Source organism: Triturus cristatus, chromosome 6 (genome assembly GCF_964204655.1).
Source record: "Triturus cristatus chromosome 6, aTriCri1.1, whole genome shotgun sequence".
In the NCBI taxonomy this organism is placed as follows: domain Eukaryota; kingdom Metazoa; phylum Chordata; class Amphibia; order Caudata; family Salamandridae; genus Triturus; species Triturus cristatus.
Window position 1 is genome coordinate 221,410,123 of NC_140589.1, and position 26,083 is coordinate 221,436,205.

Genomic DNA, 26,083 nt, shown 5'->3' on the forward strand with positions numbered 1-26,083 from the left:
CAAGCTAATGCCCAGAGTTGCCGAGTGTGTTCCTGGTTAGAGTAGGTACCGAGGCGAGAATTATCGAGTCCGTTTTGACCCTGGTCCACGACCCTGCCGCGTCGGGAATTGAACCCTGGTCCCTGGCTGATTCTCTGCTTACGGATCTGCCGCCTCTAACCAGTGAGCCACACCTCTCCACTATTACATGAGGGAGTCAACCGGGAGAAAAAGATATTTGTGTGTATATATATATATATATATATATATATTCACTTAAAAAACCATAGGTTTCACACATGTTATAGTTAGCTGGACATTTCACTCGTAAAAAACCAATGAAATTCCCCCGTTATAGTTACTGCAGGCAACTATAACTCACGCGACCGCAATCCTCTGCTGATGACGTCAGATATTACATCACTGTATTTAGACACTTATTTACCCATGTCTTCTTCCATTAATCTTTAGCTATACATATATTACAAATATTTATTTTTCATAAAGACACATATGTCATCAGTGATGTAATATCTGATGTCATCAGCAGAGGATTGCGGTCGCATGAGATATAGTTGCCTGCAGTAACTATAACGGGGGAATTTCATTGGTTTTTTACGAGTGAAATGTCCAGCTAACTATAACATGTCTGAAACCTATGGTTTTTTAAGTGAATTTGCAAGGTTTTTTAAATGCTAATTCGTAACTATAACGTGTGTGAAACCTATGTTTTTTTCAGTGAATTTGTACGATTTTTTAAATGCTAAGTTATGTATTTATAAAAAAAAAATTTTTTCAGGTTTTTCACCGTGCGCGCACCGTGAATTTATAATTTTTTTTTTAAATCGCGAGGTGCGCGCACCGTGCGCGCGCTGTGGGCACTCGAGCACCGAGCACCCACAGTTCACAGTGCGTGCCGTGCTCACGAATTTTTAAAAAAAGAAAAAAATGTTTTTTTCTCCCTTGGGGTCCTTTTGTGACCCCCTGACCAAGGCTAGGGGGTCAGGAACTGTCCACTCTGCCCTCTTTTCATGTTCTCCAACTTTTTTTTCACCCCCTCAGACTGCGAGAGACAAAATGGCGGCCGACACTTCCTGGTTTCGACCGAATCGAATGTTTAGCGACATCTAACAACCAATCAGAATTGCGCTCGCGCACGGCAGGGTGCGCGCACAGTGCGCGCACGGAGCGCGCGTATAGATATTGAGATGCTTTTAAATGCTATTTTCTCAGGAAATACTGAATAGATTTACACCAGACCTGCAAAAGGCACTTCCTTGACCTTATGGCTACCTCTCTGCCAAATCTCACGTAATTCTGTTCAGCCGTTCGGGCTGTAGCTGCGACTAAAGGTCCTATGGAAAAATGCATGGGGAAAACGCGTTTTGGGACCCCCCCTTTTTCTCGGCCCCCGCTTGACGAATCACCCCGAGACTTTCAGGGTAGGAGCTGAGCGGAGCGCCCCATTAGTTTTGAAAATTTTGCGAGGATTCGTCAACCGGCGCCAAAGTTATTCAAAATAGAATTTTGAGATTTCCTATGGAAACTAGGTTGTAACTATAACTATCTACTGGCGACCGCCAGTAGATAATGTGTGTATATATATATATATGCTCGGATTCCAAACAGCTCCTCCTGGGAAATTTGCCCGTTGCTTGGTGGCGCGTCGTGCTGGTAGAGCAACAGCCGGCATAAATTTTGCTCAATATCCTCAAATAAGGCGCTCTCTCAGAAACAGTTAATCAACAGTAATTTATTTCTCAATATTACGTGCTTTGAAAGTTTACACTCTCTTGATCAAGAGAGTGCAAACTTTCGAAACGAGTAATATTGAGAAATAAATTACTGCTGGTTAACTGCTTCTGAGAGCGCGCCTTATTTGAGGATATTGAACTATATATATATATATATATTCACTGAAAAAACCATAGGTTTCACACACGTTATAGTTAGGAATTAGCATTTAAAAAACCTTGCAAATTCACTTAAAAAACCATAGGTTTCACACAAGTTATAGTTAGCTGTACATTTCACTCGTAAAAAACCAATGAAATTCCACGTTATAGTTAGATCAGGTAACTATAACTCGCGCCCCCGCAATGCACTGCTGATGACGTCACATATTACATCACTTATGACATGGTCAGTGACATTACTCATGACATCAATGATGACATCTGAAATGACACATTGTGCATTGCGGTCGCGCAAGTTATAGTTACCTGATCTAACTATAACGTGGAATTTCATTGGTTTTTTACGAGTGAAATATACAGCTAACTATAACTTGTGTGAAACCTATGGTTTTTTAAGTGAATTTGCAAGGTTTTTTAAATGCTAATTCCTAACTATAACGTGTGTGAAACCTATGGTTTTTTCAGTGAATTTGTACGGTTTTTTAAATGCTAAGTTATGTATTTATTTTTAATTTTTGCGCCCACATTGCGCATTTCGTACAGTGCACGCCTCGACATTTTTTACAAAATATCAATTGTTTTTTTCTCCCTTGGGGGTCCTTAGACTTATATATTAAATGTGATTGTTAATTCTTTTTTTTTTTTTAATTTTTTTTTACCGTACGCGTACGGTAAGCTTACCGTACGCGCACTCCGCGATTTTTTTTTTAAATTATTACATTTATTTTTCATACTTTTTGGTCCTTCGTGAACCCCCTGACGAACGCTAGGGGGTCTGCAACTCTCTTTGTTGCCCCCTTTTCATGTTATCAACCTTTGTTTTTCAGTGCGAGAGACAGAAAATGGCGGCCGATACTTTCTGATTTCGACCGATTCGAATGTTTACAGTCATGTAACCACCAATCAGAATTGAGCTCGCGCACGGCACCGTACGCGTACGGTAAGCTTACCGTAAGCGCACGGAGCGCGCTTACAGATATATATATTGATTTAAATGCTATTTTCTCAGGACCTACTGAACAGATTTACACCAGACGTGCAAAAGGCACATCCCTGACCTGAGGACTACCTCTCTGCCCAATTTCAAGTAATTCTGTTCAGCCGTTCGGGCTGTAGCTCGGACTAAAGGTCCTATGGGAAAATGAATGGGGAAAACGCGTTTTGGGACCCCCCTTTTTTCTCAGCCCCCGCTTGACGAATCCCCCCGAGACTTTCAGGGTAGGAGCGGAGCGTAGCGCCCCATTAGTTTTGAAAAATTCGCGAGGATTCGTCAACCGGCGCCAAAGTTATTCCAAATAGAATGTTGCGGATTTCCTATGGAAACACGGTCCTAACTATAACTATCTACTGGCGACCGCCAGTAGATAATATATATATATATATATATATATATATATATATATATATATATTACCTACTGGCGGTCGCCAGTAGGTAGTTATAGTTAGGACCACGTTTCCATAGGAAATCCGCAACATTCTATTTTGAATAACTTTGGCGCCGGTCGACGAATCCTCGCGAATTTTTCAAAATAGGTGGGGCGCTACGCTCCGCTCCTACCCTGAAAGTCTCGGGGGGATTCGTCAAGCGGGGGCTGAGATAAAAGGGGGGTCCCAAAACACGTTTTTCCCATGCATTTTTCCATAGGACCTTTAGACAGGGCTACAGCCCGAACGGCTGAACAGAATTACTAGAAATTTGGCAGAGAGGTAGTCCTCAGGTCAAGGAAGTGCCTTTTGTAGGTTTGGTGTAAATCTGTTCAGTAGATTCTGAGAAAATAGCCTTTAAATCAATATATATATCTGAGCCAGCTTACGGTGCGCTTACGGTACGCTTACCGTACGCGTACGGTGGCGTGCGCGAGCGCGATTATGATTGGCTCTTAGATCTTAGTAAACATTCGAATCGGCCGAAACCAGGAAGCGGCGGCCGCCTTTTTCTCTCTCGCACTGAGAGAGATGATTAACAAACAAAGCACAAAAACATTTAAAGGGGCTGTTTTGACAGCTCCCACACACATAGCCATGTACAGGGAGTCCCCAAAGATCCCCCAAGGCCAAAAACGGAATTTTTATTTTTTCGCTAATTTCGCCGATTACGCTTACCGTACGCGTACGGTAAAAAAATATAAAAAAAAATAAAATATTCACACTAACCCCACCCCGTGTGCAATTGGTGACCGAAGGTCACCAATTGTGCATGGCTTATCACATAAGTAAAAAACGAAAAGATTAAAAAAAAATATATTAAAAAAAAAAATTATCCACACTCTCTCCACCCCGTGTGCAAATGGTGCCCGAAGGGTACCATTTGTGCATGGCTTATAACTAATGCGAAAAATTAAAATATTACCTTTAAAAACGAAGTGCATCATATGTCCTCCATGTGCGCACGGTGCGCGAAGCGCATCGTGCGTACATGGCCCATCTAGCGTAACGTGGGCACGCGGTGCGCGTAGCGCACCGCGTGCCCACCGTGCGTGCACGGCACTAACTGCGTAAAGTGGGCGCGCGGTGCGCAAAGCGCACCGCGTGCTCACTGTGCGCGCACGGTGCGCGAAGCGCACCGTGCGCGCACGGAACAAACTGCGTTAAGTGGGCGCGCACGCCATGAATGGCGTAAAGTAACTTAGCATTTAAAAAAACGTACAAATTCACTGAAAAAACCATAGGTTTCACACACGTTATAGTTAGGAATTAGCATTTAAAAAACCTTGCAAATTCACTGAAAAAACCATAGGTTTCACACATGTTATAGTTAGCGGAAATTTTACTGATAAAAAACCAATGAAATTCCCCCGTTATAGTTAGTGCAGGCAACTATAACTCACGCGACCGCAATCTTCTGCTGATGACATATGTGTCTTTATGAAAAGAAAATATTTGTAATATATGTATAGCTAAAAATGTATGGAAGAAGACATGGGTAAATAAGTGTCTAAATACAGTATTAGCATCAGCAGAGGATTGCGGTCGCGTGAGTTATAGTTGCCTGCACTAACTATAACGGGGGAATTTCATTGGTTTTTTATCAGTAAAATTTCCGCTAACTATAACATGTGTGAAACCTATGGTTTTTTCAGTGAATATATATATATATATATATATATATATATATATATATATATATATATATATATATATATATCCACCAAACCTCTGCCAGCAGCCAAAGGATGACGACGCCGTGTCTGAGCTCGATAAAGTTTTATTCAATCAGCCGATTTGTACGCGTTTCGCCTGCCCAGCAGGCTTGATCACCAACAATTCAACTGAACTCGAGTGCCTTATTTACATAGTTTCTTGTGCTCGTGACACGTCACATGATATGACTACAACTCCAGTGCATTAGAAAACAGACTCGTAGTCCAACGGTACAAAGACGCATTACTCGTTACTCGAGTGAGGAGGAGCAATATATATATATATATATATATTTATATTTATAACAGGGTCTCCGCTGGCTGGATATCTTCTAATCCAAACAATGACGTCAATTGCCGAAGGCTGACGCCGAAGCGCGCTTGTTGATTTATTTCATCGCAATAAATTCTAAGGTGCATTTAACCTAATGGGAGTGCTGGTCTTAATTTACTTCAAGTAAGGAGCCGTATATGTTAGCGGTTTGCCACCGCTGGACCGGGCACCCGCTCACAAGTGCGGAAACAAAGGCAGCGAACGAATATATATATATACTCTTCACTACAGAAGGAGGGTCAGAATAAATAGGAGGCCTCCCTGTATACTTCAAAATAATTCCACTCTACCATTCTGGCTTGAGCAAGGATATCAACTAACTCCTGCTTCAGGGTTATGCATGTAATTTTCATTTCAAGGCTGACAACATCCATTTGCCTTAAGGATTATTTCCCTTACTATACAGGAGCCAGGCAGTCCCTATCAATTCCATGATCAATTCTGAGGTCTTCAGTCACATTGGATGGGTTTCCAGGTTGCTCACGATTTTAAAATGGTTATCCAGTCCTGATGAAGACCCACTTTTGAGACTTGGATTAGCGTCCATCTCCCCCACTTCTTGCGGGGTCAAAACATCGACATATCCCACAGCCTGGATTGTCAATCGTTTCCACAAAGTGGCAATTATGAAAAATACAATTACCTCTGTCTGGATGTGACCATACATATGTTGAATAATTAGTATATATGAACAGACTATTGTGTAAACAAGATAATTTATGTAATAGATCGACATTTTCTCTCCTAAAACTTCATGAAAACACTTCTTTCTTGAGCACCCCTTCACGTATCTCTTTGGAGCAACCATATATGTATATAATGTACCTCTATTTGGTGTTTCACAAAATACCAAAACATTTATACATTAATATGTGCTTCCTTTGTGTGTGATGTTATAATTTGACAATAATATAAGCAAACTCTCCCTCAAGGTTAGAAAGAGTACCTACCCTCATCCTTGAGTTAAATGGGTTGGGGCTATTGAGAAATAGTTACGATAGGTTTACTCATGAAAACGTTATCGTCATAGTTGATCTTTCCTTTTGGACCACTGTTGTCACGTAACATGTGTATTTGTATTAAGCACAACACACCTTGTTTCAGGAGTTTGATATGGTGAAGTTCAATGCATAATAGTGCTTATTAGTGTCAAAGAATCATCTGATTACTATGGTGTTATTTGTAGCCCGCGTCACTGCAATATGTGGCCCTTCGCTGCCAGAGTTGGGAGACGGCTCATTGTTACGATATGGAACAGTAAGAAATACTAACCAATTATAACCCCTTTTTTACCCGTTTTGTGGTATGCTACCGATATTTGTATATTTTCTGATGAATGTTTAATTAATTCCATATACAATAATATTCACTGTTGACAATGTGGGAGGAAAAGAAAAAGATTTATAGCACAGCGTCAGGATGTATAATAGAAATTAGAATCATAAATGTGAAAATATTATGCATTTTCGATTATAGAGGGCATTATCCTCTTAGTATGTTCTTCTTTTTAAATTGTACAGAAATATAATGGTCTATATCAATAATATACAATATAAATAAAAAATATCTTTTTTATATCCAACCTTACAGGGTGTATGCACATTTAATTGTGTATGTTGTTTAGGTCCTTAAAATATTTTCAATTTTCCTAAATTGTTTTGATTACATTTATGTTATATTGTTTACCATCCACAACCAGATAAATACATGATGTGTGTTTGGACTGCATTCCCATGTTGAAATAGCTTTAATATTCGTAAACCCGAGCAACTTATGGTTGTTTTTTCTCATTGGTTCAGGAAGCACCGCTCTATCTCGTCATTCAGACCTCCTGCCTCTATTATCAAGATGTATATCCATTACTACTGATGAAGATCATAGAGGAATGCAGACCCCTGATTTTCCAGATTTGTGAAGGTGTAGTCCGGGCACCTAAACTGCAATTGCCACAAGGGTGATGTCCCCTGGATTTTGGAAGTTTCCATTATGTTTTGGTATTTAGTCCTGGTCTTTTGAAGCAGAGTACATACTAAGAAACCATGGGTGCTTCAACCTCTTTTGAAAGCAAAAACAGGGCACCTGTAATTGCTGGTCAATGGTTGTAAGAATACACCAGTGTTTTGTGTAAGGCTATTTTAATATAGTGGATAATGTAGAGGAAGTTGTGACAGAAGTCATGCCATTCTGGCTAGGTTTGTCTTACGTCTCTAGTAGACACTCTTATTAATTCTTGCTCTTCACTCGCTTTGTTCACAGTTCTCTTGAAATACCCTGTGTCTCCAATGTTTTACTTCGATTTTCTGCCTGCATGAGCAAATTGGTACAAAATGCAGACCTGCTAATTACTGAATGCAGCGATAATATAATTAGTGGTTGAACAATCTGCACGCAAGTCTCAGTTACATATCCATTCATGACCGACATTTCAGATCTGCATACTACCAAGGAACACGTAGTGCAAAAAAGGCATTTTGCATTATTTACCGTCTTAGATTTTACCAGGCTTTACCCAGCTAAAACCAGAAGAATGAACAACCAGGTCTGGTACAATTTGCCCCTGATTTGTAATCCCAATTTGGGCAAATACAGGCGTTTGTTGTGAAAACAGAATCAGCAACCTAATTATAAACAGAGCTCAATTTTTTTCTTTTTAAAGTTTCTAACTAAATCTTTTTTTTTATTAAATATTTCATACTCTTGGCCTAAAGCACTTTTGGAATAGCCAGGAGAATCTCTAGCCTATACATGTCTGTAAGCAATGTTATATGCACTTAACCCCTTGAGTGCCCTGCCCTTTCCACGCCCTGTGCCGGGCGTTTCATTAGCGGGCGGGGCTCATGACGAGATAGTCTCGTCATGGGCACAGCGCAACCGCGGCCCATGACGAGACCATCTCTTCATGGGCACTCAAGAGGTTAAATACATGTGCTTACTTATGTCCGTCTGCTGTTTGTGTCCAGTTTTATGTCTGTGTCATGTAACCTTTTCTAGGGCCCTAATCTAGCCCTGGTGGTCATACTCTGCCAGAGGCTGTCAGCCCCAATTCAGAACTCAACAATGTAGTAAATAAATAGTGAGTGAGAAAGAGAAACAAAACTGAGGCTGGGTGATGTTACCAGTGACATCACTGAGGAGCCTTCACGATAGAGCTGTAGGTCATTTGTGGGTGCAAAGTTAGCACCAAGGATGCCTGCATGTAGGCCAGCTAGGCAGGGTAAGGCTTGACCTCAAATGCCCAAGTCTGGCACCTCAGTGCTGGTAGATGATTATATCTTGACCCTGGCTGAAGACACAATGGCAGCCCTCTCTGGGTATCAGAACCTCTGTGGTGCTTTGTTTTCATGAGAATAGCTGAAGAATGAAGGTCTGAGTGCAGCAGTGAGGCATCTTCACTGATCTTTCAAGTACATTGAACGTGTTTACTGTCCTTTCCCGCTTTGTTGTAAGCGTGGTACATGTAGTCCACGCAAAGAATGAGATGTTTGTAATAGTGTCCAAGACCTGCGCCAGGCAACACAAACCTGAGGGCTCAGAAGAACAGTCAGATGTCAGGCATTTGTTGACAAGCATCAGGTCAGCAATGAACCTGAGACACACTGGCAAAGGACTCTCAATGGAAGGGGCAAGCAACGAGGAGGCACAGCCACCCTTCCTCTAGCTAAAATATGTGAGGGACCATGAATTTATATTTTGAATATGAACCGAAAAAGCAAGAGGGACTGCAGTGGGGAATCATTGACCCCTAATACAATTCTGAAAAGTGCCATCAATAGTTCAATGGTCTTTCTTTTGTTTTCCTTTTGCATGTTTTGATTTCTAGTTTAGTATGCATTTAGTATATGGATGCACTGTCAGGTCTTTGCTTCCCACATTATGAATAATAATATTAACATTCAAAAAAACATTTGCTGCCCAGATAGACTGAGTTCCCGTAGTCCAGGCAGGAGCTGACTATCGCTTCATTTATCTCTATAGTCTCTTGATTGTCGAGGTTAGACTATTTGATTTGTATGTTCTCTTAAAAAATTGCCTGTTTTGATAGGCTCGATGATAAAGTCAGGAATTTACTGTAATTGGTTGAAGCCTTTTCACAGCTGGTCTGAGTGAAAGCGGTACGGCTGATCTAAGTGAAAGAGGCACAGCAGGTCTGAGTGAAAGAGGCACAGCTGGTCTGAGTGAAAGAGGCACAGCTGGTCTGAGTGAAAGAGGCACAGCTGGTCTGAGTGAAAGAGGCACAGCTGGTCTGAGGGCAAGAGGCACAGCTGATTGGCGTGAAAGAGGCACAGCTGGTCTGAGTGAAATAGGCACAGCTGGTATGAGTGAAAGAGGCACAGCTGGTCTGAGTGAAAGAGGCACAGCTGGTCTGAGTGAAAGAGGAACAGCTGGTCTGAGTGAAAGAGGCACAGCTGGTCTGAGTGAAAGAGGCACAGCCGGTGTGAGTGAAAGAGGCACAGCCGGTGTGAGTGAAAGAGGCACAGCTGGTCTGAGTGAAAGAGGCACAGCTGGTCTGAGTGAAAGAGGCACAGCTGATCGGAGTGAAAGAGGCACAGCTGGTCTGAGTGAAAGAGGCACAGCTGATCGGAGTGAAAGAGGCACAGCTGGTCTGAGTGAAAGAGGCACAGCTGGTCTGAGTGAAAGAGGCACAGCTGGTTTGAGTGAAAGAGGCACAGCCGGTGTGAGTGAAAGAGGCACAGCTGGTCTGAGTGAAAGAGGCACAGCTGGTCTGAGTGAAAGAGGCACAGCTGGTCTGAGTGAAAGATGCACAGCTGATCGGAGTGAAAGAGGCACAGCTGGTCTGAGTGAAAGAGGCACAGCTGGTCTGAGTGAAAGAGGCACAGCTGATCGGAGTGAAAGAGGCACAGCTGGTCTGAATGAAAGAGGCACAGCTGGTCTGAGTGAAAGAGGCACAGCTCATCGGAGTGAAAGCGGCACAGCTGGTCTGAGTGAAAGAGGCACAGCTGGTCTGAGTGAAAGAGGCACAGCTGGTCTGAGGGAAAGAGGCACAGCTGATTGGCGTGAAAGAGGCACAGCTGGTCTGAGTGAAATAGGCACAGCTGGTATGAGTGAAAGAGGCACAGCTGATCGGAGTGAAAGAGGCACAGCTGGTCTGAGTGAAAGAGGCACAGCTGGTCTGAATGAAAGAGGCACAGCTGGTCTGAGTGAAAGAGGCACAGCTGATTGGAGTGAATGAGGCACAGCTGGTCTGAGTGAAAGAGGCACAGCTGGTCTGAGTGAAAGCGGTGCGTCCAATAATTGTTTTTCAGATTATTTTTATTTTTGCTAGAGGACAGTTGTTCTCATAGTGCAGTTGTTACTATTTCATAATGGGTCATCACTCACCCGACTGAATAAGATGTGTTTTAGGAATATACTGCTAAAAGGTCTGACAGCAAGAAGAACATTGGAACCCGTCTTAAGGTAAAGTAAACAGCAGTTTGCCACCAAATCCTAACTGCGGCTGCAACACAAGCTATCATAAAAAGTCCACAAAGGAAATATTCACAACCACTACTATTGCCAATTATGGACATTCATCGACCCACCCATTTTTTCATTTCTCTCCCTGCTTTTGAACTTAAATCCACACATCTGGCTCACCTGTGCATACCCCCATCCAATCCCATCCATTCCCACCGCAGGCTACCTGTGTGTGCCTACTGAACTATATATCTGTTGTCTGTGACTATATTCCTGACTGAGTGCATGTGAGTTTTTGTTTGTTATGAGTATGCCTGTTGGTCTACGCACATTTTTGCAATCAATGTTGCTCCCTGGCATGGGTGTCTTCATGTGAATTGCTCCGTGTGTCCATGGATGCAGTTTGCTGTTATGCTGTGTCTGCATGTGTGCAGGTCAAGGTACAAGTGCATACCTCTCAGTGAGCATGCGCCGTAGAAATGTCAATACTGTTGGGATCTAAAAATGGTAAAGAATACAAAACATTAGTGACAGCATCCTGGCAAGAGAGTTCAGTCAACTAGTTAATGCTTCAAAGGCTCAGTGAGCTCCTCCGAGAGGGCACTCTTCCGCCAGATTGAAAGTAGTGCTGAAGTTGAACACGTGTTTCCCTGTTCACAACCACACAAGACTTTATATGCCAGGCATCATCACCTGGCACGCAGAGGTTAGCAGTGAACTGAGGCCAATATGTGCTCTGTGGCTTCATTTCCTCATTCCGTTATTTGTGTTTACCATTCAACAAAATAATGAAGACACAATATCGGGCATTGTAGAGCCAGATTGGGGAAATAACCATGCCACACCTGAGCTCAGCTGTAATTTTGTGACAGTGAGTAAGGTAAACGGTTAAAAACAAACAAAGGAAGTAGTCAGTTGTAGCTGAATTGTTAACTGACATAAACTGAACAAAAGAAGCAATGTTTTAGAAAAATTAAAACATGGCGCCATTTCTGCTGATTTTGCAGCGCGAAACAAGCTCCCTGCCCTAAAAATCAGAGTGACATTCGAATTCAGCCCGCTCGGGGAACCTCACAGAGTTTTTATGCAACTCTCCGGAGTACGACTTCTGCCCACACCTACAGAGAATAGCCACAAGAGCGGAAGCAGACAAGTCCTAGGGCTGATCTCCAGAGCCCATAAAATACATACACATATAATTATATACTAAAGTATATACAAGGGGTCTTGAATCCTCGACCTAAAACTGGAAATGAATGATCAGAGCAAAGAAGTTTATGTATCACACAAGAAATTGTATCTATTGTCTTCCTATTAAACAGAAGCCAGTCTAGGAAGCAGAAGACGGTTAAATGTGTTCAGTTCGTCTGATCTCATAAATCAAGCAAGCTGCTGCATGCGGTGAGACTTTCAGTCGGCAAGGTGAGTTTTTAAAATTCTAACAAAAAAGGTGTTGCCATAATTAAGCCTGGAAAGAACCAGTGCTTGAGCCATATATTTGAGCTCTAGTTCAGACAACAATGGTTTAATTCCACAAATCAATCGAAGTTGGTGGTTTGCCCTACTGGCAAGGGTGCACACATGTCTGTAGATTAAGGCAAGGTGTTTGAATTGATCAGTAATGGATGGAGTGCAACTGAGGGAGCTGATACAGGCAATCCAGTCTTAACCTGAGGGTGGTCAGACTGGGAAGAGATAAGGGGAATCTCAATTTTATTTGGACTGAAATCAAGATAAAGAGCTGTCATCCTGGTTTGAATATTGTCATGCGTCATAGTGTTCAAAGTGGTATCTTCAGAGAAGGTGACCTTCGGGTGGAGATGGATGTCATCAGCATATTTATGGAAAGAGATCCTAGACTGTCTGAAGATTTTCACCCGGTAGTTCTGTCAGCCAGTAGTAGACTGTGTCGCATCACTGCAACTCCAACGCCATACATTCATTAATAATACAGTCAAGAACAGCCACTCAAAAAAGACCCCTAACGCTCAAAATCACACCCCTCCACTGTTGTTATTAAATCGCTTTCAGAGATACACCTCTCAATTACAGGCACTCAAAAAATCACCTAGAACATTAACCCACTCATGTCACCTCTTTTTCTCACCTGTTCAGAAACACTAATCACTTGCAGACACTCATACCACTCATCTGTAGATTATCACTGCTCCACTCACAATGCAACCGTACAACATATTACTAACTGATCACTTCACTCTGCCTCACATACCGACACATCTACAGTCACCCACATTTCATTTACACAAGACATTTTTAGAGCAAGACAATGTGAGGGAGTTTGAAAAGTTAAAATACCGGGCACACGCAGGTGCACACGTGATGGAGCACTTACTTATTTTTGATCAATAGGCAAACCCTAAAGTGAACATTCTCAGCCTGGAAGATGGAGTCCAGGGACTGAATCAATTTGAAGTGATTTAACTATTCATTATATTACATCTCATAATTTCGGTGTTAGAATTATCAGCAACAATGCCATCTCAGTGGTGGTGACTGGCCAAATCCACCAGTGTAGATGTCCTGTTCATTTTTCAAGATGACTATAGATTATAACTGTTTTTTGTGTCTCTAAAGGTAAAAATTATCTTGTTAATGAAATTAATAAGGACTAATCAGTGGGTGACCCCTATAATAATACTGTGGCACTGCAGAATCCTCTGGAAAGACTAAACCTTCATTTTCCCTAATTGATCAGATGTTTTAAAAATATATTGCCCAATCAGTGTGGAAAGAGAAAGGACCAGGGCTACATTTCAAAAGTCAGTGCACACTTTTAAGCACCTCCTTTAAAATATCAGTAAGTGACTTACCAAAACTAACTATAACCTGGGAAATACTATACAACAGTATTTCTCCGATAACAATTATAATAACCATTAAAAGGAGGATTGACATAATGACAAAAAGAAAGAAGGAAAATATAGGTTTGTAGTTAAAGGAAATATATAATTAAATAAGCATCTGCTAGAAAGAGTAGATAGAATATTGGAGGTTAATGGTTAATGCTTCGTATTTTGTCTGCTAAAGAGGCATCAGCCGATTGCAATGGTAAATGCAAACCGAAGTGAATTTTCTGAAATGGGAAAGAGAAAGTGAGGATGTTTAAGGGTATGTATGATGTCATATTGAATCAAAGAATAGGCATTATTGAGAAAATTCAATATATTATTCTGGCTGCACTATTTTTCTTTCAAGATTATTTGCATCTTATGTTGTGGATGGGTCTTAAACTCAGATAGATTTAAATAGGAGCAACAGCAATTCAATGCTGTTCAGGAAGAAATTGAAAACCTGGTTCTTTTTGCAAGTCTAATGCTCACCCTGTCGACCTCTCTACGTCTGTGCCAGGACACTCCCTGGAGTAGCTGTGCGCATTATAAATCGCTTATCATATCATACTGTATTTATTGCGCGGAGTTTATGAACTCTGTAAAACAAATATGAATTCTTTAAAGGTGGTTCACATATTTCTTTTGAAGCAAGTACTGGCAAAGCTAATCAGTCTTGCTTTGCCAGTGCTCGCCGTCACTGTTGGATTTGCCAAAGGTTGTAAAATCGTAGTAACAAGCTCAAAACATTAGTTTGAATACTTCTAAGACGTCATCCATATTGCATAAAAGTGCAACATGCCAGCTATATCGGAATGTTATACCAATAACAGTCAGCGGCGGCTCCTCCGCTAAGGTGGAGGAGCGTCGCCCTACTGCTCTTTGAGCAGTGCATAGAAAATAAAAATAAAATGATAGTAATAAATATTATGACGTTATCCTTTTATTTTTCAGTGTGAACTCGGAGCCAGGTTAGGGTGGGGCAGGGCTGGGCTGGCCAGAACAGAGGGAGGAGTGCTTTGCACTCTCTAAGTGCACATGGGGGTTTGGCCGGCCACCTTGGGCTAGCCAAACTGTCTTGCACACTTTCCATGTTCTCCACGGGCTGTAATGCACAGCCTGCCACATGTACAGCCTGCCAGCCCCTATCTGAGTGCCAAACCATGGCACTCAGACCAATTATGACGCTACTGTCATGCTGGTGACAGCAGTGTCGTGATTGGCTGGGAGAGTCTGGGAGCCTGGGTGCTTCTGTTCCATGCTGCCAGTGCAGGGAGAAGAGGACGGAGGAGAGGCAGCGGCTTTCACAGGTAAGTTTATTTTCTTTCTTTTTTACCTCCCCACCGCACCGCCCCGTTCCAAGGCACCCGCCACTGATAACAATACTAAAATCGCTCGACTATGTTAGCCACGTTGCATCAGGACACAACATGGTGGTCACCTTGAAAGTATACAAAATAACATTCAAAGATGGTTCTCCACGGTTTTGTGTTTGCAAATGTTTGTATCACAAGGTGGGAAAGCTTTTAACCTCACAAGAAAGATGTTATCTATCATGACATTACAAGGTAGACTTTCAATTTCATTAAAATACACTATAGATGTCTCTTTGATGAAATATAACTGCCACTTTTTCACTCCTAGCATCAGTTATATTATTTCTAATAACTGAAATACCTGCAAGTATTCCTCATGTCAAACTGTTCTACAACTAAACCACCAAACATATCAGTGGCATGTGCTAGAGCTCAGCTAGCAGTATTCAGATGCAAGACACTCTTATAGGTGATTTGTATACTCATGTGTTGATTTCTGTGGTGAGTCCCAGCATCAGGTTTATTGAAAACATCCAGGGTCTTCACCTCTTGGGAAAACTGCATGTAGCCAAGAAGGCCCTAACATGTGTATCATATACAGTAAGTCTGCAAGCAGTTTTTATTAAAATTACACTTGTTGACATTCCACACCGACACCACTTCAGGAGTTGTTCCATGGAGCTTGCTGGTTCCATTAGTTGCACTTAATGACATCTTGCTAACTGCGTTTTAGCTTGACTAAAAGTAAACATAAAGTTTACTATAAAATGGTGGAACATTTATAGGTTATTCGTTTGTATATCCTCCTAAAGAGAATGGAAAAATTGCAATGGGCCATGCCTGTCCCTACAAGCATACAAATATTGTTTGCTACTGTTGGGAAATTCGGAGGACCCACAATTTCAGGCAAGTCCTCAAGATTGTAGTTTCCAGGGCAGAGTCACACTGTCCACAGTAGGGCTCTATACTGGGCAAAAAGCAGTGAGTGTCATTCCTTGACACAGTCACAAGTGGGCCAGTCATAGCTAATTTGAAAGTGTATCAAAACACATTGCCAAATCTGTCAAACCAGGCTTGCTCCTTTTGTGTGGATCAGGGGTTTCTGCAAACCTTGGTCTCGGGAATGTATACTTGGTTTTCTTTGAATGACCCTTTTGTTCAGAAATGTGATAGGATGTGACAACTCCCAATATGTAAACAAAACAAACTTCCCTTTTCCTTTAACTCTAGAGGGAAAATACCAGTATCTTCAACCACAATTATCTGTCCAGTTATATCTGGATCACCATGGAACCTTTAAGAACAAGCTTTTACAAGGTCTAATCTTACCAAGTTACCAAATTTACATTTTGATTTGCACACAATGCCCCGTAGTTAAAAACAAAACAAGTTCAAAAGGAATGTTCTATTTATCTATTTTATTAATCAGCATAATATTTCATAAAAATATTTTAGCACAAGCTATTAAAAACATTATTCATCGCTTTTTATTAAAAACATACATTGTACATAATGAAATTAAGAAAATTAAGAAAAAACTGTCAACTCCCAATATGCCAGATAATCATAGACCGCATATATTCCACACAAACCTCAGGTTAATCTACATATGCACTTTGATGCTGCCATGCCCTTTCATGCTAGAAAAACCTGCCATACATTTTACATTTTCTGAAATCTTGTGGGAGACTCCTGCAACAGCTAGGGGTAACTATCAAGCCAATTATTACACAGTTGGATAGAGTCTGCTGTCATTGTTTCTTAATTGCAGGACGTAACCTTTTGGGAACAGCATTAACACTGCTTAGAATTAACATGAAATATAAATATTTTAACAGAGAAAAAAAATCACTAATTGAACAAACAACAGAGCAGAAGCATGGAACCTGCCAAAATAGAATTCAAGAGTGGGAGTCTCATGCATTCAGGGGTCCATTAGAGAATGTGAATGTAGAAGACATGGATGTTGCGATACTGGAAACTCACATGTGTTTCTCCATACATAACAGAACTCATAATATACAGATTTACTAGGTTCACCCTCTTGGTTCATGCAGGTAGGATGCTGTGCATCCAATTCTGGGCTTTCCTTTTACAAATGAGCAGTGGCGGCTGGTAAATACAACTTAGATGGGGTTAGAGGGGCGCCTCACACACACATTCACATGCAGACGCACACATGCCCATTCACAACACTCACTTACAAATACACATATATGCATACATACAAGCATGCACCAAACAGTCAATAAAAACACAATACCACTGTCTCGGAGGTGCCAGGAGGGTTGGGACTGCTGCCTCCCCTCATTTACCTAAAGTCGGCCAATGTGGGGCGGCAGTGGAACCTGCATCCTCACAAAGTAGGAGAAAGGGAGAGTGACTGCTGAACCCACCCACTCAGTGACGAAGTGTCAGTGAAAGACACATGGCCCTGGGCACTTCATGGAATTAAACTGAAGCGCCCAGGTATGAAGCTATCACTGAGAGTAACCTCGTCGCGAGGAGGGGGCTTCAAGGACCTCTGCCAAGCTGCGGAGGTCACGCCCACAGGAGCTGTGACGTCCTCAGCCCAGCAAAGTTCAGCTCAGGTAGCAAGGAGCCTACGAACGTAGCGCATGTCTACCTCCTGGCTCTCTGACCAGACACACTCAGCCTGACAGACACACTTTATGTCCAAAAGGTGCAGGGTGTGGCCCCACCACCCTAAGGAAAGGTGCTGCTGCAAATGAGTATTATGAGGTGTATTAGTCCCGTTGGTTCACTTCAAGCAAACACGATTAAGGGGCTGAATAAGGAAAAGGTAATGATGAAGGATCTGAAAAATAATTGGGGCTCATCTGCAGTTGAATTGGCTATTAAGGAAATGCTTCAATGATGTATCTCCTGCTAATGGAGCCATGTAATTCTATGACGGCGCTACAGCTACTCCGACAACATTATGGTAGAACAGCCATCTCATTGGCTGTATCCTGATGTCTGTAAGTTATCCCTTTGGAAGACTCCCATAGGAAGTGTGGCAGAATGTAGTTTCCCTACAATACTAGGAAGCAACCACCAGGTTAATAGGATGGCAGGTATGTGAAACACATGCATGCTTTGAACATGCATTCCAAACACATATTGTGCAAGACAACTATTGGTCACACTGTCACGGACAGCAAAATGCTAATTTAGGCGTTAATAGTCCTAGAGAATTAAAGAGACAGGATGTGTAGGGTGGTGGAGGGAAGGGGTATGAAGTGAATCAAGACTTGGCAGCTTTCCATATTCAAAAACCCTGGCATTCGGCAGCACTAGCTTCGGGTTGCTTAAACAAACTTTAAGAAACTGCATTAATTTATTTTCTTTTTTTTTTTGTAACAAACTGAGCATCGGGTAATTTGGTTCCATTCAAGGTAAACGCGAGAAAGGGTTTCGATACATGTTTAAATGAAGTTTTCCTACATTTAAAATGTTCCTAATTTGACAAATAACTCGAAATTACAGGATGTGCTATAAAATTACCTCGTATTTACTCACCTTCACGTTTCCATCTATTTTTGAAGGAACTGTGAACCACTTCGGGGTGTGTCTGAAAAAGAAAGAATAGTTCTAGGTTAGTTTTTGGCCCATTCGAAGTGGTTGAGAGTTCTGGTCTAAGCTACATTTTATTATCACACCAACATCATTACATTATCAAGTGGCAAAACACAAAAGGAATACCTAGCACTAGTCAATTAATCCAGGGCTGACTAATTTGCTGACGCTGCTTATAGACTGCCAAGTTGAATCAAACTCAGAAACTTTATGAGACTATTGTGATAACTGAATCTGTAATACCTTAATCTGCCTTCTCCTATGCTGACCTTCCTTGCAGAGAACTGTTCACCTGCAGTGGCACAATGCGTCAACTGGGTAACCTTAATGTCTGCAGGAACCTACCCACAGAATTATCTGTGCCTTTTATCCTGCTTATGTTGTGTATAATTTATATTCTGCCTCATGACTTTCGCCTTACAAGTATGACCTAGATGTTTTGGCAAACCTCTCAGAAAGATCTGGGTATTAAGCAGGTCTAATTCGAATTTGGGCCATGAGCATAAACAAATTTGAAACCAAGTTGCAAGCGGCGTAAAGGATGAGGGGTAGAAGCACTGAACTCCACTCACAACAACATTTGCACCGGTGTCACACAGGTGCGCTACTAAACTAGATTTCCCATCTGAAACTCTAAATCTCGATTCACAGAAATGCAGAGATGTAGTTGAGAACCTAAGAGAGGGACTGCAAGAGGCTATTGAGAAGGTTTCAATTAGGCCTGGGCGAAAATTTCGTTCCGTTCGCGGAAATTGCGATAATTTGACATTTTCGCATTCCGCGGAGAGCGCGAAAATGTCAAAAATTCCGGTTTCCGCAGCTTGGCGATAATTTGTTTCTTGCTCGCGCTGTAAAATAATACATTCTCGCGCGCGCGCGATCGCCTTACCTGAATCCCTGCGTTCGCCGACAAGTTTTCTTGATCCGGTCGCGTTCTCCATGAGATGTTGTATTGTTTTTAGTCATTTGCGCTGTCTCGCGACAGTTCGCGCCCGCAGTGACGTCATGCGTCGCGCGATCACGTCTTTCTTCTCGCGATCATGCACCGCGAGAACAACTCAAAACAAGATGGCCGCGCCCGCAAGCAACCACATGGGTAAGTTGGCGACCCGCAACCATGCAGAAAATCTCGCGAACATGCCGGAAAAAAACTTCCGCATCTTCGCGATATTTCTGCTTGTTTGCGATAATTTTAAACATTTTCGCGATAATTTGCGAAGGTTAATTCCGCAAATTCCGCCCACCCCTAGTTTCAATACTCCAGAAGTGGACAAGCACATATGCGCATGTAAGTTTGCTCCTAGATCATCCCATATAAAGAGTATTCACTGACCTATTTTTCTCCCAAATTATCACACTTCTTGCCGCACAAAGTAGTAATTGTTATTTATTAAGATATAAGCAACATTATGAATACCTCAGTTACCCAAGGAGGAGTCTATCTGCCACCTTGGGCCAAACATGGATAGATCTGTTACTGCCATTTCTCGAGATCCACTCGTAGCCGTGTAACACATTCCATTCGTGCTTTGTGTATAGCTGCATAGGCATAACACATGGACTATCTTCTGCCTTTACATTTCAGTGCGGTGGGGTCAAAGCAGCTGGCATTGGTGAGTTTGTACGATCTGAACCTATGCAAAGCCTTGTGTGGCTTGCCCTCAACCACTGGGACCGCAACCAAGAATTAATTTATTTTTATAAACAATACCTGATGATATCGGCTTTTGGCAAATCTAGCCACCATTAAAAACACACACAAAAAGATCACCCAGGTCTAACCATATTTACTTTTCAATAATTTCTGTCTATTTCCAATCCTAAGGACTACTTTTACAGCATTAGAAGTAAGTTTGGACACTTATTTGGAGTTCATGCATACAACTGAAAATGTTGCAAAGCCCCTAAGGTTGCATATGAATGCACACAGCAATCTACAGTGCTTGAATTTCTGATTTGCTGTCCTGATTCTTTTGGAATCAAGTCAAATGTTTGATGGGAAGTCAGACTGTTCTGTATATTGCTGTGGGCAAAGAAGAAAGCACAACACAATTGAAGCTACATAAAATAGCTCAATGGTTTTATTTACCTGGTGTGACCTGTGGGTGACAGATTTAAGGCATCAGTGGTACACAGCTGTATGTAATGAGAGTCTTCTGGCCCCACAAACCAGCCATGAGTAGCATGTCCAGCATCAGTTTCTTCACTGCATTCTGATGCTTATGGCTTTGATGTTGCCATTATCAATGCAGGCGCATAAGAAACACAATGCAAAGGGAAAGAGAGGAATGAAAATGCTAACCAAGCCCTGAATTGGAGTAGTTGAGATTTTTGGAGAAAGTATTTTATTATTATCATAAATATCATCAAATTACAAAGTGTCAAAACATAAGAGGAGTACCTAGCACTAGTCAATTACCCCTGTGCTGTCAAATATGCAGCTACTGCTTATGGACTGGCAAGCGAACTCAGGAACTGCAGTATCTTTATGGGACATAGTGATAACTGGATCTGCCTTCTCCTATGCTGACCTTCCTTGCAGAGAACTGTTCACCTGCAGTGGCACAATGCGTCAACCGGGAACCTTTAATGTCTGCAGGAACCGACCCATAGAATTATCTGTGTCTGTTCCTGCTCATGTTGTGTCTGCTAAGAGACATCTGATCACGACCTCCTCCTTTGCACCTGAGACTGTCCAGACACATTTCTGAGACGGATTGATTATTTGCCATTCTGTTCCCTAGTTCTGGAATGAGACAATCCTTCCATGAGATACGCCAAGTTGTTGCAAACTCACGCCCTTTAGATTTCATCTCTGACAAATTAGAGGCACAAATAATGTGTTGACTCCAAGCTTGGTTCTGGCTGTCAAAGTAGAGTTTGTGCAATTGTAGGTGACGAGTTTACTTTTATTTTGCATAGTCCCCCAGGCTTGTGTGAACAGACTCACCATATAAACAAGGCTTAAAGATATTACACACATTTTATTTCGCAGTTTCAACATATTTACTGAAACAAATATCCACATATATTCTTGTTATTCTAACATCCACAACCTAAGAAAACAATGAACAATACAAGAATGATCAAGCCAGTGCTGAATCATTTGTTCTTCAATCAAATATCAAAGAAACAATGTTATTTAACACATTCAAAAAGAACATTGCATCACTTAAATTTCAAAATCTGCATTGCACACAGCTGCAACTGTTTCTACTGCCATTCCTGCGAGGGGGGGAAAAAGATACCCCACACACTTAATGACACCTTTGCCTTCGAACGTGTTTGATCATGGCTAAAAATCATTTTTGGAGTTTGGAGAAATTATTTCAAAGCCAGTCACAACAAACATTGCAAATGTCTTATTTTGGGGTGGTGTGGGGTTTGGGTGGTTTAACTATTCTAACGTCCCATAAAGAAAATGTTAAAATGTAATTTATAAATTATACATATTAATTGAAGATGTTACATTTTTGTTTGTTAAATAATTCATTTTTTATCAATTGAATTTGAAAAATGAAACGTTTTCAAACAAATAAAGTCTAAAATGCACTGAAAAAAGAAAACACCCATTTAAATATTTTTAACTCATGGAAATTTTAATACAGCATTAAATATGTATATATATATATATTCACTGGAAAAAAACATAGGTTTCAGGGACGTTATAGTTAGAAATTATCATTTAAAAAAGCTTTGAAATTCACTGAAAAAAACATAGGTTTCAGAGACGGTATAGTTATAAATTAGCAGTTAAAAAACCTTGGAAATTCACAGTAAAAACCATAGGTTTCAGGGGTGTTATAGTTAGCTGGCCATTTCACTCGTACAAAACCATAGAAATTCCTCCTTTATAGTTAGTTCTGCTAACTATAACTCGCGCGCCCGCAATGCACTGCTGATGATGTCACATATTGCATCATTTATGACGTGGTCAGTGACATCACTGATGACATCTCAAATGACATGACTGATGACATCACTGATGACATCATCCAGTGAATGTAGTTTAGTTTGAAATTTAAATATGTATTATATATATACCAATCTGTATTGAAGATTGAATGGATATATAACTGTCTGGATGGAGGATTTAGTAGCTGTCTGACTGTCTGTTTAAGTGAGTAATTAAAAGTGTCTCACTTAATACATGGATTAGTAACTAAACTATGTGAATGTGTGCATCACTGTCTCTGTTGTTGTATAACATGTTGCATCAGTTGGTCACTAACTACATGAGTGTGTATATTAGTTATTGATTAGTTGGGTGAGTATTTGGACACTGAGTTTGTGTGTGGTTGGATGGGGTGTGTGTAACTATGCATAGATGTGTGAATGGTTGATTAACTAGGTGTATAGGTTTAAGAGTGCATGTGGAAATAGTTGTTTGGGTGACTGAGTGTATTTATTTGTGTGTTGTATAGCGAATATATGTTTAAGTTGTACATCTTCAACAAAGTAAAAAAATAAAATGCATTGTATGTGAGAGTTGGTGTATATAAATAAGTATGTGTAAGAGTCAGTGATTGTGAGAGTAACTATATGAATGAGTGTATAATTGTAATGGTGATTTTTTAACATATTAACTATGAGTTACTATGTGTTTGAAAAATGAGGTGTTGTTGGATAATTGTGTAAGTGAGTAAATGTAAGTGTGATAAAAAATTTTCATGAGTGAGTAGGATGACTGCATAACCGACTAAGATGACTGCTGATGTGCCAATGTCTATATATGTGTATAAGTGCATTTGATAGTGTTCTATTAATTAGTGACTGCATGTATAAATGATTCTGTTGTTGAATGGGTAGTTGTGTGTGTAGACTTAGGAATCAGTGAGTGGGTATGTAGTAACTGGTATTGGTGTGTCAATGGTTTCAAATATGGTACTCTGTATTTTACAGTGTGTGATGAAAGGTTATACTAGTGTATGATGAGGTGTATCAGATTGTCACGTGGATGATGTCATCAGTGATGTCATTTGAGATGTCATCAGTGATGTCATCAGTGATGTCACTGACCATGTCATGAATGATGCCATATGTGACATCATCAGCAGGGCATTGCGGGCGCGCGAGTTATAGTTAGCAGAACTAACTATAACGGAGGAATTTCTATGGTTTTGTACGAGTGAAATGGCCAGCTAACTATACACCCCTGAAACCTATGGTTTTTTCTGTGAATTTCTAAGGTTTTTTAAATGCTAATTTCCAACTATAACGCCTCTGAAACCTATGTTTTTTTTCAGTGAATTTCAAAGGTTTTTTTAAATGCTAATTTTTAACTGTGATAGTAATAATACCTATTTTTTTGTACTGATTTTCTACAGTTTTTTAACTGTTCATTTATAAATATGTTATTCATTAAATAACATTATATATTTTTCTGAAAATTGCAAAAAAGAAATTACAAAAAAATTCCAACTGAAATATTGATTACATTTGTTGTCTTCATTTTTTCTTTTAATATATTTATAATATTTTCTTTAAAAAAAATGTTTTTTCCCCAAAATTTTTGGAGTTGTGTACACATCACGGTGGGTGCGGATTCTAGCCGCTATTTTAGAAAAGTCGTGAAGGAACCTCGTACGGTGTGCGACGGCTGCGTGTTTTTCAGTTACATCATATACATTTAAAATTACGTGATGTGCGCGATTGGTATGCGACCAGTCCACTACTCCTGCTCCCGTGCATTCGCGACACATGCGCATTACGGTTTGAGATGCTTGCACGGTGGTGGATCCCGCGTGATGTCATATACATGCTGGGGCACGCTGGGTCCGCAAAAAAAATTTATGCTCCAAAATGATATGTATGTGTCTTTAATATACATATTAGGGCAGGAGATTATCTAAGATAGTTATAAAAATAACATATTTGTACTTATAATAAACTTATATTATTTTGAAATATATTTTCGTGAAGTCGGGTGCGTGCATCGTGAGTGCAGAGAACCAGGTCAGCAGAGGTGCTGTAGAGCCAGAGAAACCAGGTCAGCAGAGCCGTTGTAGAGCCAGAGAACCAGGTCAGCAGAGCTGCTCTAGAGCCTAAGAAGCAGCTCAGCAGAGCTGCTCTAGAACCAGAGACCCAGGTCACCAGAGCTGCTCTAGCGCCAGAGACCCAGGTCAGCAGAGCTGCTCTAGAGGCCGAGAACCAGGTCAGCAGAGCTGCTGTAGAGCCAGAGAAACCAGGTCAGCAGAGCTGCTGTAGAGCCAGAGAAACCAGGTCAGCAGAGCTGCTTTACAGGGAGAGAGCCAGGTCAGCAGACCTGCTTTAGAGCCAGACAACCAGGTCAGCAGAGCTGCTCTAGAGCCAGAGAACCAGGTCAGCAGAGCTGCTTTAGAGCCATAGAACCAGGTCACCAGAGCTGCTCTAGCGCCAGAGACCCAGGTCAGCAGAGCTGCTCTAGAGGCCGAGAACCAGGTCTGCAGAGCTGCTGTAGAGCCAGAGAAACCAGGTCAGCAGAGCTGCTGTAGAGCCAGAGAAACCAGGTCAGCAGAGCTGCTTTAGAGGAAGAGAACCAGGTCAGCAGACCTGCTTTAGAGCCATAGAACCAGGTCAGCAGAGCTGCTTTAGAGCCAGAGAACCAGGTCAGCAGAGCTCTTTAAAGGGAGAGAACCAGGTCAGCAGAGCTGCTTTAGAGCCAGAGAACCAGGTCAGCAGAGCTGCTCTAGAGCCAGAGAACCAGGTCAGCAGAGCTGCTGTAGAGCCAGAGAAACCAGGTCAGCAGAGCTGCTTTTAAGCCAGAGAACCAGGCCAGCAGAGCTGCTTTAGAGCCAGAGAACCAGGTCAGCAGAGCTGCTTTAGAGCCAGAGAACCAGGTCAGCAGAGCTGCTCTAGAGCCAGAGAACCAAGTCAGCAGAGCTGTTTTAGAGCCATAGAACCAGGAAATCAGAGCTGCTTTAGAGCCTAAGAACCAGGTCAGCAGAGCTGCTCTAGAGCCAGAGAACCAGGTCAGCAGAGCTGCTGTAGAGCCAGAGACACCAGGTCAGTAGAGCTGCTTTAGAGGGAGAGAACGAGGTCAGCAGAGCTGCTCTAGGGGGAGAGAACCAGGTCAGCAGAGCTGCTCTAGAGCCAGAGAACCATGTCAGCACAACTGCTTTAGAGCCATAGAACCGGGTCCGCAGAGCTGCTTTAGAGCCAGAGAACCAGGTCAGCAGAGCTGTTGTAGAGCCAGAGAACCAGATCAGCAGAGCTGCTCTGTAGCCTAAGAACTAGGTCAGCAGAGCTGCTCTAGAGCCAGAGAACCAGGTCAGCAGACCTGCTGTAGACCCAGAGAAACCAGGTCAGCAGAGCTGCTTTAGAGGGAGAGAACCAGGTCAGCAGAGCTCCTTTAGAGGAAGAGAGCCAGGTCAGCAGAGCTGCTTTAGAGCCAGATAATCAGGTCAGCAGAGCTGCTCTAGCTGACACTGACTGACAGACACTGACTGACTGACACTGACAGATTGACACTGACTGACACTGATTGACTGACAGTGACACTCACTGACACTGACTGACTGACTGACACTGATTGACTGACACTGACTGACTGACTGACACTGACTGACTGA

The 26,083-nt window shown here is 41.7% G+C and overlaps 1 protein-coding gene across 2 annotated transcripts in view; it reads right to left on the reverse strand.

Moving 5' to 3' along the window:
- Positions 1 to 26,083, reverse strand: part of LOC146816680 (adhesion G protein-coupled receptor F5-like) — an 873,687-nt gene that overhangs the window by 503,014 nt on the left and 344,590 nt on the right. For both annotated transcript variants that reach the window (XM_085610573.1, XM_085610572.1), the window contains exon 3: positions 18,477 to 18,528. In XM_085610573.1, coding sequence (XP_085466699.1) covers positions 18,477 to 18,528 — 52 coding nt within the window. The remainder of the gene's footprint in view (positions 1 to 18,476; positions 18,529 to 26,083) is intronic.